The sequence below is a fragment of the Pseudorasbora parva genome, chromosome 17 (genome assembly GCF_024679245.1).
Source record: "Pseudorasbora parva isolate DD20220531a chromosome 17, ASM2467924v1, whole genome shotgun sequence".
NCBI classification, from domain to species: domain Eukaryota; kingdom Metazoa; phylum Chordata; class Actinopteri; order Cypriniformes; family Gobionidae; genus Pseudorasbora; species Pseudorasbora parva.
This window is the reverse complement of record NC_090188.1, coordinates 18,294,159-18,307,142: the sequence shown is the minus strand read 5'-3', so window position 1 is coordinate 18,307,142 and position 12,984 is coordinate 18,294,159. Positions and strand designations below refer to the sequence as shown.

The 12,984-nt window shown below is 39.4% G+C and overlaps 1 protein-coding gene across 3 annotated transcripts in view; it reads left to right on the top strand.

The window, feature by feature from the left end:
- The window catches only part of slka (STE20-like kinase a), a 29,925-nt gene that overhangs the window by 15,221 nt on the left and 1,720 nt on the right, over positions 1–12,984 (top strand). The window contains exons 6-18 of one of the 3 annotated variants that reach the window (XM_067422053.1): positions 121–315; positions 691–772; positions 863–994; positions 1,175–2,311; positions 2,391–2,521; positions 2,639–2,762; positions 4,262–4,441; positions 9,793–9,864; positions 11,320–11,449; positions 12,050–12,174; positions 12,269–12,457; positions 12,551–12,676; positions 12,824–12,937. In XM_067422053.1, the coding sequence (XP_067278154.1) occupies positions 121–315; positions 691–772; positions 863–994; positions 1,175–2,311; positions 2,391–2,521; positions 2,639–2,762; positions 4,262–4,441; positions 9,793–9,864; positions 11,320–11,449; positions 12,050–12,174; positions 12,269–12,457; positions 12,551–12,676; positions 12,824–12,937 (2,737 nt within the window). Of the gene's footprint in view, positions 1–120; positions 316–690; positions 773–862; positions 995–1,174; positions 2,312–2,390; positions 2,522–2,638; positions 2,763–4,261; positions 4,442–8,627; positions 8,721–9,792; positions 9,865–11,319; positions 11,450–12,049; positions 12,175–12,268; positions 12,458–12,550; positions 12,677–12,823; positions 12,938–12,984 lie in introns of all 3 variants that reach the window. The other 2 variants (XM_067422052.1, XM_067422054.1) reach the window with 2 other exon arrangements.

Sequence of the window (12,984 nt, the reverse complement as noted above, 5' to 3'; positions counted from 1 at the left end):
TTTGAATCACAAGATCTGTCACTATGTAAGACCAGAACTGTGAATATGGCACATAATATGGTTCTTATTTGTCCAATTGAACAAAATCCCCTCCCTCCCCTTCTCTCTCTCAAATGCAAGGATGGCACCCGAGGTGGTGATGTGCGAGACGTCAAAGGACAGACCGTACGACTACAAAGCGGACATCTGGTCCCTGGGGGTGACTCTGATTGAGCTGGCACAGATCGAGCCGCCCAACCACGAGATGAACCCAATGAGAGTCCTGCTAAAAATAGCAAAATCTGAGCCCCCCACACTCGCAGCTCCATCACGATGGTAAGAATCTTGACTCATAGTGCCATGATCTTCCACTTGTCAATTAAGTAAAATGTGATTAGCAATATTAGAATAGAAGCAATATGGATTGATCGTTTCTGAGGACAGGCTATTTCAATGAGTTTTTTTTCTTTCATATTTAGTAATATTTTGGCTTGTATGATAAATCACCTCCCAACTGAGAAATAATAAAAACCGGCCTGGAGTCCATTGAGCTGATGAATCATAAGCTGTCGCCCACCCAGAGTCCCAACACATGATCTGCCTGGAGCTGCATAGACTGTTGCTCAATAGTTATGACTGTGATACCCCAAACGAAGAGCCCTTTTACTTTCAGCACAGGGTTTATATTTGTTCCTCCTCTGTGTTAAACAGGTCTCCGGAGTTCAGTGATTTCCTGCGAAAAGCACTGGATAAGAATATAGACAATAGGTGGAGTGCATTGCAGCTCTTACAGGTTGGACCATGTTGTATTTCTTGATGCAGTTCAATTTAAAGGATGTATTTAAAATGCACATGTTAGTTATGAGCCATGGTCTGCTTTCAGCACCCATTTGTTTCAAATGTGGTGGATAACAAACCACTGCGAGAACTGGTTGCTGAGGCTAAAGCCGAAGTGGTTGAGGAGGTTGAAGAGGGAAAAGAGGAAGAGGAGGAAGAAGAACCAGAGCCCCAACAGGTATGAACATCAAACATTTTTTTTTACCACTTTCAGAACGTAGAACCACATTCAGAGAATTTGAAAATTGTGATAATAATATGGTGTTGTTGTTTTCCATGCAGATTTTTTTTAATTGTCTTGATGCACATCACACAGTGTTTTGCTGCTGCAGTCACACTGTTTTTATGTTATATCTAGGCGGTGCCTGGACACAAACGTGCATTATCGGACACTAGCATTGGCAGCTCGGAGGATGAGAGACAGTATCAGAACACGCCAACTCTTGAGTCAGTCACGGAAAAGATTGAACCTGAAAGAAAACCCAGTTCAAAGGATCAGGCTAGTGACAAAACCTCCGACATGGTGGTGGACTCCAGCAAACCCAATCATGCTGAGGATGAGAAGATGAATGAGTTGAGTGTGTCAGACACCAGTACTGAGGAATCTCGGTCTGGTGAGGAGGCTGTACCAAAACAAGAGGAATCTTCTGCACCAGTTACCACAGAAGTGAAGATTTCTGATCTGCCAAACCCACCGGCATCAAATGACACCGTCATCCAAGAGATTGTAACCGTCAGTGAAGAAACTGGAGAGGAAGAAAAGAAAGAAGTGAAGGTTGAAGCGACACCAGAAAAGACAGAAGAGTATGAAGAAATGCAGCATGAAGCCAAAGCACAAACCACCACAGAAGAAGAAGAAAGTATTCTGCCTTCAGATGAAGCTGAACCAGAGAACAAATCTGATGGTGTTACTGAAGAAGGCATCACTGAACCAGTTAAGGTTACAGGAAAAACAGAAGACAAAATTGAGACTGAGGAAGAAAAGACAGAAAAGGAACTAGTGGAGGATAAGAAAACCTCACCAGATGTCCCTACAGATGAGGTAAAGGAGGACCAAACAGAAACTTCATCAGATGTTTCTGCAGAAGGGGTAAAGAATGATCTTCCTGAAGTGGCAACAGAGGACCAAGATAAACCTGGAGATGAGCCTAAGAGTTCAGAACCCAAAGAGGACCCTGCAACCAAGGGAGGTAATGTAGTAGAGGACACCTCTGTGAAAGAATTGCCTGTTTTTGTCATTAATGGTGTAAAAGAAGAGGAGGTCAGTGCAACAGAGGAACTTCAAGATGCCAATGAAGACAAACCAGAGATCCAGGAAGCACCTACCATGATTGAGAGTGAGCAGAATGCAGCAGAGGTGACACAACCTGATTTTGAAAAAGAGAAAGACTCTGACTCCGGCAGCAGTTCAGCTGCAGATACTAACAGCATTGACATTAACCTGTCAATCTCCAGCTTCCTCTCTAAAAGCAAAGAAGGATCAGTTTCAATACAGGTACCAATAACTGTGCTTGATGTCGTTGAAATTAAGGTTCTAGAAGTAAATATTCATCAAACTTTATTCATTCCCACAGGACACCAAGCGGCAAAAGAAAACCCTGAAAAAGACCCGCAAGTTTATGGTCGATGGTGTGGAAGTCAGTGTCACCACATCCAAGATTGTCACTGACAATGACACCAAGAGTGAGGAACTGAGATTTTTGAGGTATCTAAGCTGACATCAGTTAATGTCACTAGTTAATTGCATTTTACAAGAGACAATTTACACACAAAAAATGTAATCACTAGAAAAAGTGTGTGAAATGTGGTGTTTGTTTTTTAGGCGTCAGGAGCTTCGAGAATTGAGGTTGCTGCAAAAGGAGGAGCAAAGAGCTCAACAGCAGCTCAGCAACAAACTGCAGCAGCAGAAAGAGCAGCTCTTCAGACGCTTCGAGCAGGAAATGACGGTCCGCACCCTCATTCACTCACTAGATTTGTTTACATTCAACATTGTAATCCAGTGTCATCCATTGTTTATTTTACACACTTTTGATTTATCCATAAACACTGAAAGAACTGTTTTCGTTTCCTTAAATGCACTCAGATGTAGCATGATGAATAAGTTAAAAGTATCTAAATGCATTAATTCAAATAGCAGAAAGCCTGTCTCCTAACTATCTTTCTCATGTTAATTTGAGATTTTGCCACCACATTAACAAGCAGTGCTTGGGTTTTCTAATCTATTTGTGTAATATTTCGATTTGTAGCTTCACCCACGATCTGATTTAATTTGATTTTCAGAGATAAACTTATTTGACTGATTTCATCAGTAGCTATTTTCCATCTAAAGTTTTGAATTTAACTTGGGTGCAATATTTGCAAATGTTTTATGTGATTTTTTTAATTAAAGCTACACTGTGTAACTTTTTTAGTTTATTCTTAGCTAAAAACCACTTAGTTCTTTCAAAAATATATGTGCTCATTAATGTATATTTACTTCTTTCAAGTAGTAAAGTATTTTTGTAAGTTTATAATATGCCATTGAAAATACATACGGGTGAGGGGTTCGAATGCCGGTCGCCATGTTGCCCCTCCATCTTGAAAGTACATTAGCCAAAGAGGGACATATCCGTAAATTCAAGCTTCGCTTTTCACATTTTAACACTCGATGGCAGTCATGAATGAGTTCGAACTGGAAGCCATGTTAATCTTGGACTAAATAGGCCACCATAGGAGTTAAAACGAAATCAGAATTGAAAGGAACAGAAACTAATATTCACTGGATGGTCATATACCTTTACACCACTAGATGGGGGGGAAATATCACACAGTGTAGCTTTAAGTCTCTATCCAGTCTTCCAAAGAGTACAAAATTGATACTTCCTGATAAACTGGTGCTAAATATCAAAAAGATATATATATTTAAAAAAAAAGGAATTTGCTGCAGTAGGAGAAGCCACTGTAAATTAATCTGCGCACTTCGAGGCGCAAGTAAATGCAATAAATTCGGTCATATTATCTTGCTTTTTGGAGGCAGATGCCTGCTGTTTGGGAATGCAGCCGTGTAAGACAGTTCAGGGAGGTAATTCTACCCAACCATTTATATGATAGACTTTGCTCAGGTATTTCAGAATGACAAAAATAGCATCTCCTATGCTGTGCAGCAAGAATGTCCGCTGGTTAGTCCAGTTATACCATCCCGACACAGTCACGTCTTTTTTGATGCGCGATAAATTAATTCAGTAAATGTATTGCTATATACCAAAATGTGTGGAAAATAGGTAATTTCTATAAACTTATCACATCTTGTTAGGACTCAATTGTAGATATTGTTTAGTTGTTGTTTTTTTGCATCTCACTGTTATCTCAGGTGCTTGGTCTCACAGGTGCACAAACAAACCGATAAAATTGCTCAGTGCATTAGTGGTCAGGTACAATAATTCAGTATTCCTCACTCTCTCCACAGGGAAAGAAACGTCAGTATGACCAAGAGGTGGAGAACCTGGAGAAACAGCAAAAACAGACCATAGAACGTCTGGAGCAGGACCACACCAACCGGTTAAGAGATGAGGCCAAGAGGATCAAAGGAGAGCAGGACAAGGAGCTTTCCAAGTTCCAGAACATGCTGAAGAACCGCAAAAAGGAGGTAACAGAGAGAGATAGGCACAGCTTTGGATGCACTGTATTTATGCATGTATTTGTTTGTGAGGCAACCTGTTGCTTGTTGATACTAGGGATGAGCATTTAGAGTAATTTAATAGTTGAGTACACTTTCTAAAATATAAGTAATGGATTACGCCCAAATACAAGTTTAACACTTTCGAGATGGTCTCAATTTTTTAAATATTAAACTTAAACCACTTACATTGGTGTTTTTTTTTTGACAACCTATGAAAGAGCAGTATGCATAAATAAGTGCCTTGCGAAAGTATTCGGCCCCCTTGATCTTTGCGACCTTTTGCCACATTTCAGTCTTCAAACATAAAGATATAAAACTGTAATTTTTGGTGAAGAATCAACAACAAGTGGGACACGATCATGAAGTGGAATTAAATTTATTGGATATTTTAAAAAAAAATTAACAAATCAAAAACTGAAAAATTGGGCATGCAAAATTTTCCGGCCCCTTTACTTTCAGTGCAGCAAACTCTCTACAGAAGTTCAGTGAGGATCTCTGAATGATCCATTGTTGACCTAAATGACTAATGATGATCAATAGAATCCACCTGTGTGTAATCAAGTCTCAGTATAAATGCACCTGCACTGTGATACATGTGGTCCGTTTAAAGCGCAGAGAGCATCATGAAGAACAAGGAACACACCAGGCACGTCCGAGATACTGTTGTGGAGAAGTTTAAAGCCGGATTTGGATACAAAAAGATTTCCCAAGCTTTAAACATCCCAAGGAGCACTGTGCAAGCGATAATATTGAAATGGAAGGAGTATCAGACCACTGCAATTCTACCAAGACCTGGCCGTCCCTCTAAACTTTCAGCTCATACAAGGAGAAGACTGATCAGAGATGCAGCCAAGAGGCCCATGATCACTCTGGATGAACTGCAGAGATCTACAGCTGATGTGGGAGACTGTCCACAGGACAACAATCAGTCGTATACTGCACAAATCTGGCCTTTATGGAAGTGGCAAGAAGAAAAAAAGTGTTGTTTAAAGTTTGCCACAAGCCACCTGGGAGACACACCAAACATGTGGAAGAAGGTGCTCTGGTCAGATTAAACCAAAATTGAACTTTTTGGCAGCAATGCAAAACGTTATGTTTGGCATAAAAGCAACACAGCTCATCATCCTGAACACACCATCCCCACTGTCAAACATGGTGGTGGCAGCATCATGGTTTGGGCCTGCTTTTCCTCAGCAGGGACAGGGAATATGGTTAAAATTGATGGGAAGATGGATGGAGCCAAATTCAGGACCATTCTGGAAGAAAACCTGATGGAGTCTGCAAAAGACCTGAGACTGGGACGGAGATTTGTCTTCCAACAAGACAATAATCCAAAACATAAAGCAAAATCTGCAATGGAATGGTTCAAAAATAAACATATCCAGGTGTTAGAATGGCCAAGTCAAAGTCCAGACCTGAATCCAATCGAGAATCTGTGGAAAGAACTAAAAACTGATGTTCACAAACGCTCTCCATCCAACCTCACTGAGCTTGAGCTGTGCTGCAAGGAAGAAGGGGCAAAAATTTCAGTCTCTCGATGTGCAAAACTGATAGAGACATACCCCAAGCGACTTACAGCTGTAATCGCAGCAAAAGGTGGCGCTACAAAGTATTACATTAAGGGGGCCGAATAATTTTGCACGCCAAATTTTTTCAGTTTTTGATTTGTTAAAAAGTTTGAAATATCCAATAAATTTCGTTCCACTTCATGATTGTGTCCCACTTGTTGTTAATTCTTCACAAAAAATGCTTGCATACAGAAAAAAGTGATGACAAATTGCAGGGACACACACCAGCTTTTATTTTTAGATAATGCGTTACATTTTCTTAACATTCATTTGAGACTATGGCAGGTAAAGGCAAAAAGGACACTCTATTTATGATTAATATTTGCTTATCAACTAGTTATTTGTCTATTGGATTGCTCCTGCTCATCCCTAATTAGTATGCTTTTAGTAGCTTTTTCATTCTTGTTTTCTTGGGATGCAGAAGTCAAACAGACGCTCTTGTGTTTGACTAATGTACATTAGCAGCTTTGCTTCCCAATCACAATGCAGCTGCAAATGGAATTGACTTCCTCATCTGTTTCTTTAGACACATCTCAGCTGTGTCTCTTGCTCTGTATTCAGACTTGTAAATGCAAAGTGTTTCTTTTCTTATGTTATGTTTGCTTAATGAAACTCTGGCTTTCACATTCAATTACCTCCATCCTCGGAGAGGCCACAGAGATGGATTTAAAGGTTAATTGGGTGCTAAGCAATGGCTTAGGAACAAAATAAAGGCTCTCTTTATTTCATCTCTTCCTCCTGCTGGTGTTTTCATGTGTCGCTCATGAATGAAGGGATTTCGGTAATCATGCATGGCTTTATGGAAATGGGGTCTGTGTGGTGTTGTCACCATGGCTGATTTGACACCATTCTAATTTCCTTTTAGGTACTGATGCATGGACGCATTTGCTTTCATAATCAGTTACATGATAATAATAGAGCAAATTTTAAATGTTTGGTCTCTCATTACATTATCAGCCAGCATGTTACATGCTTACAGTGATTGTCAAACTGTATATATTAGCACTACTAGAGTCTCTTATTTTCTGTCGGTTTGGTTTTTCTGTGGAACTTGTACCAGACAGCTTGCTCCTCACTAATGCTGTCAAATGCATGAACAGAGTGCCTTAATGGACTCAGGCGATTTCTTGTTTTCTCTCTCTTTCTCCCTCTCATGATACTGTTCAAATGCATATTGAAATTGAATAATTTTACCTAAAGTATTAACATTATTTTTCAGAATAAGTATATGTAAAATAACTTTTTTAAAACACATTGTTTTAAGATGTTATGCTTTTCTAAATGTCACTAATTCTGTTGCCTGTGTGAGTGTGATGTAATGAGTGGAGATCAGTGGTGTGGTGAAGGGCCTCTTCTCTTGACGGGAACACTGTTTTATAGACCAATATGTACTAGAGTTTAAGTTTTCTTTCATTTTTAAGAACACTGTTAAAAGTGACCTTCATTGCAAGATGCACATTTCAATGTTCTATATTGCTGAGCAGCAGATAAAGTATTATACACTATCCTACCATTCAAAGGTTTTCAAAGGTTTTCAGTAGTAACTGTAAATACAACATTTATGATTATTACAAAATATTTCTTTCAAATAAATGCTGTTCTTTTGAGTAAGAAGCACATCTGTTTCCAACATTGATAATAAAAAATCTTACTTGAGCACCAAATAAGAATAAAATGATTTCTGAAGAAACATGTGACACTAAATACTGGAGTAATGGTGCTGAAAATTCAGCTTCGCCAACTCAGGAATAAATTACATTTTAATATAATAAATTATTAAACAGTTATTTTAAGCTGTAATAATATTTCTATTTAAAACTGTATTGTTGATCAAATAAATAAGAGACTTTTTTCTAAAACATTAAAACAAAGTACCAGCCCCAAACCTTGCTGTTTGGGAATGATTTTATTATGGCAGAGATAAACTATATTGTTCAATTTGAATTAACTTTTTTTATGTAATATTATTTGGCCTATGCAAATCATTGCAGCTGATTAATCAGACTGGGTTAGTCTACATACTATATTGGTCTGTCACTAAAAGTAATTGTTTTTATTTTCAGTTGGACAGTGACTGGCATTTCTGAGAACAAGGATAATCTAGGGTCAGCAAAATATTTCTTTCCTGATCACACTGACAATTTGACATTTTGACACTCGACTTGTCTTGCTGAAAACCATGACCTGCTGATACAGCTTCCTTTAAAGAAGAACTAACGTCAGCAATATAGAAGTGTGCATCTTTTAGGAATTACTTTGAAGGAATCTATACTTTGATGAATGTAATGGTTGAAGAGGTGACGGAGGGATCTATATTAGCAGCTGTTATTAAGGGATTTCACTTTTCTCCTGCTTCTGAACAACTCTTTAACATAATAGCTGATCATGGGCTATTGGAATCGTCTTTATATTAACTGCTAACCCAGTTGGAAATCATTAGTGGTTTGGAGATGATTATCTCTCAAATACTAAAACTTTTAATCATCATAGCAGATTTTGCATGACCTTCTCCGACTAATTATTTACAGTCAGTCCCTATGCAAGTAAAGCCTTCATTCCCAACAGTCTGCATGCCCACACTGTAGGTCAAACAAGAGGTCGGACAGTCCCCCAAACACATGAGAAAAGAGCTCATGAAACGCTTAAAGGAAGACCTAGCAGTTATTCAACATGAAGAGGTAATTTAGACATAGGTTACCCCATACACACACTTCCACTTCTCCTCTTTTCTACCACTCTGGTCTTGAATTGTAGGATTCACAAATATGTAGGTTATTCCATAAATGGGCATCAATGAAGAGTTTGTCCTCCCTTTGCTGCCAGAACATCATCATCTCTTCTTTAAAGACTTCTCACTAGATGTTAGATCATGGAAGCAGAGATTCGCTCTCTTGTTCAGAAACAAAAACATCAGTGAGATTAGGCGATGGGACCTGGTGTCTACATTCTTAATCTATTATCTATTCTTAGCTAAAAATACTAAACAAAACAAGAAAAATGTTGCTAATGTAATAGTACTCAATAGTATATAACAATAAAATATAATAATTTTATTTTACTGTACAACAAGCTTCTCTTGTTGACAACAGTGTTTTCTCAGCGTTATTTACATTCTGATGGCTCATTAACTTCTCAGTGTTCCAACCGAGCTGCTCAGAGACACTGAAAACACTGGGTCATGAGCTGCTCGCTTGGAAAAGAGCTCAGTCTGAGCTTCACTCGGAAACATGCTGCACATATATTGAAATAATTCAATTGTAGCCTTAGCCTTTCACTTTTATTTTGGTTCAACGGGCATCCCTCCCAAATTCCACTAAACATGTTTGTCTATAGAGATGGCACGGCTGTATGCTTGATTTTAATGCCTCTGTTAGAAATGCGTGTAGCTGAAGTAGCCAAACTGGTTAGAAAGGGGTATCCACATACTTGTGTACCGTTCGTCTCGAGGGATCAGTGTAACAGACTAATGATGACTGCTGCATCTCATCATGCATGTCAAGGATGTCAGCTGCACTAACTGATGATGGTACTTCAGACTCACCAGCTGCTAAACCCGCTCTCTGTCCATCATCTGGAAGAACTGATTTCATTGCTCGCAGGGTCTTAGCTCGGGACCCAGGACACTAACAGATTGTTGCAATGAGGATATTGTGAGATGTGTGTGTGTGTGGTTTGCGTGTGATACGCTTGAGTGCTGGTGTGTGTCCCCTGTTCCTGACGTGGTGGAGTTGGCTGTGTTTTGCTCCACAGGGTGTGGCCCAGGTTATGATACAGTCTTTTCAGTTGTCCTCATGTGCTCTGTTCAACGCTCAGATGCAGGATGTAAGTCTTCTCTCTCCTCGTGACTCAACCCTCTCACATGTGCCTGTCCGTCACACAAGATACAGAGCACATGCACACAAATTCACAGCAGCTGTAATAGATTAGCTAACTTTTTAATAACTTGTAGTTTAGTGATTAAACATTTATTAGCTGGCACATTTTAAAACCAGAGGAAATTGACCATAAAATATACAATCCAGTACAAATGCAAAATGCAGGTTTTCAGAACATCTCGTCATAGTACTTTGAAATGCCTCTTCCCTACTGCAGAAGTTCACGTGAGCTTTCCTGGAATCAATGCACTGTCGTCACACCTGAACTATATATTTGTTGAGTGACACTAGGAGAACTGATTTGACTATGTTCAACATGATTCCACTGAAGCATGTTCTTTTTTAACAGCAGTAGTATTTGAATGTGATTTTGACGGCACATGCGAGCAGGAAGGTGCTCTGTTGTTTTGGAGTGCTGTTGCTGTGTTGCTGCAGTGTCTCAGTATCTCTTCTATCCGCTCTCTCTCTCTCATACTGTTACTGAAACTTTAGTCAAGTTTCTGTGCGTGTCACCTGTTTTGCTTTATCTGTCTGCCACTGAAAGCCACGTTCAAAGCAGGAGTCAAACATCAGGTTGACCTTAGGAGGACTTTTGAGATGCATTATTATCATGATTATGGTTATTATTAGTAGTATATTAATACATTATGTATATATTACCTGTATTACTTTGGTTGAGCCATTGTCCATTGTTATGCATGTCCTTGGCAAGCCCACAAAGATCTGAAATCTACACAGGCTTCCTTAAAATTTGAACATTTATAAAGTTATTTAAATACACAAACTACCGTTGAAAAGTTTGGGGTCAGTAAGATAATAGTTTCTTGAGCACCAAATCAGCATATGATTTCTGAAGGAATATGACACTGGAGACTGCTACATTTTAAAATATATAAAAATAGAAAACTGCTTTTTATAATACATTTTTATACTGTATTATAGACTTTTACTGACCCCAAACTTTTCAACAGTAGTGTACTTTGCGTTTCTCAGATTTAAATTAAGCTTTCAGCTACCAAAAAATTTTAATACACATTTTATCGTGTTTAATTCATCCTACCTTTTTTCTCCCCTTAAATCAGCATAGAAAATGTGCAGTCTACCTTAAGGTTGTTATTGCTGTACTGTGACTTTTGTATGTGCTGTTAATCTAAATCATTCCTTTCTTGAATCTTTATCCATTTATCATGACTTATAAATGTTTTATCTTTGTTAAATGGTTTAAGTGTATGACCTTCCTCTTAAAGCTGTGGTATTAATGCTGTGGTAGTGCTCATGTGAACTTTGTCTGCTTCACCTTGAAGCATGATCATATACAGATACTGACACCCCTGTTTTTTCTGTGCCCGATTCCTTTCTTTTTCTTCTTTTCTCTTGTTCTCTCTCAACCCGTCTCTCTTAGGAGCAAGAGTTTCTCCAGAGGCAGCAGCAGGAGCTGGATGGAGCTCTGAAGAAGATCATCCAGCAGCACAAACTAGAGGTTGCCACTATAGAGAGAGACTGTCTCAACCACAAGCAGCAGCTCATGAGAGGTCAGACACACTTTACAGAGAGGCATCTGTAAATAGGCTTACGTTTAATAATAATGCAAGCAGTATTGCCTGCAGTATATTGTCATATTTATTTTTTGGTGTTCATTTTTGTTTACTTGCAGTATATTCTCAAATAGTTCACTTCAAACTTCACTGAGTGATTTTATGAGGAAGAGTCCAGTAGACCATTGTTGTTATATTCATTATAAATAAATCAGCTGTGCTTATGTGGTGATCTAATTATCTAGGTCACACTTTCACCTCCAACCACAAAGGAAACACGTCACCTGATTCTACAGGCTGCTAAAGTGATAGTGTGACTTGTGTGACTATCCCTTTAAGCTGAAATGGAGCTAAACTTCATTTTATTTTCAGACAGAGGTCCAATTATAAAGGCCAGCCCAGCCATATGCCTCTTGAGGTGTGGCCCAGATCTCATTTGATGAGATGTGCATGTGAAAACGTCTCAGACAGTCCGTGTTGAGATTTGCCGTCTATGTAATGATCTGTGTGACTTTGCCTGTGCAAACATGTCTAAACCTGCATGTAGTCAAACGGTCTGGTTCTAACGGCTGAGAATTGATCTATTTCCTCTTACAGCTCGGGAGGCAGCCATGTGGGAGCTGGAGGAGCGCCACCTGCAGGAGAAACATCAGTTGCTGAAGCAGCAGCTGAAGGATCAATACTTCATGCAGAGACATCAGCTCCTCAAGAGGCATGACAAGGTGAGACCTGACTGTCAGTTTGTACAACAAATCATAAACTGGTATGTTTTGTAGCCACTTTGACTATGTTTATTCCCACTCGGCTGGTCATCAGGAGATGGAGCAGATGCAGGGTTATAACCAGCGGCTGATTGAGGAGATGAAGAATAGGCAGGCACAGGAAAGAGCTCGGCTGCCAAAGATCCAGCGCAGTGAAGCAAAAACACGTATGGCAATGTTTAAAAAGAGCCTGCGGATCACTGGCACAGGAACGCCAGAGCAGGACAGAGAGAAGATCAAACAGGTCAGACCCTCTATCAGGAAGAGCTTTGTCAAGATTCGAGGAATTAGTTTTGTGTTAAGTTCTTTTAACCTTTTCTGCTTTATTTTCGAGCAGTTTGCTACTCAAGAGGACAAGAGACAGAAGAATGAGAGGCTTCATCAGCATCAGAAACATGAGAACCAGATGAGAGACCTGCAGCTGCAGTGTGACTCCAACATCAGAGAACTTCAACAGATGCAGGTCTGTAACACTCAGGCATACATTCCTTTTTCCGTTACTGGCCTTACATTTATACTCTGTTCTGTTGAGTCTTTTAAATTTAACTAGTAACTCTGTTGCCCTCTATCTTTGGTTGTAACATCTGGTTCATTGTCTTATTGCCACCAGAATGAGAAATGCCATCTCCTGATTGAGCATGAGACTCAGAAGCTGAAGGAGCTGGATGAGGAGCACAGTCAGGAGCTAAAAGACTGGAGGGAGAAGCTTCGGCCCAGGAAGAAGGTATTCAGTATATCATCAACATAATTTGCATTTCCATTGGGTCCTAT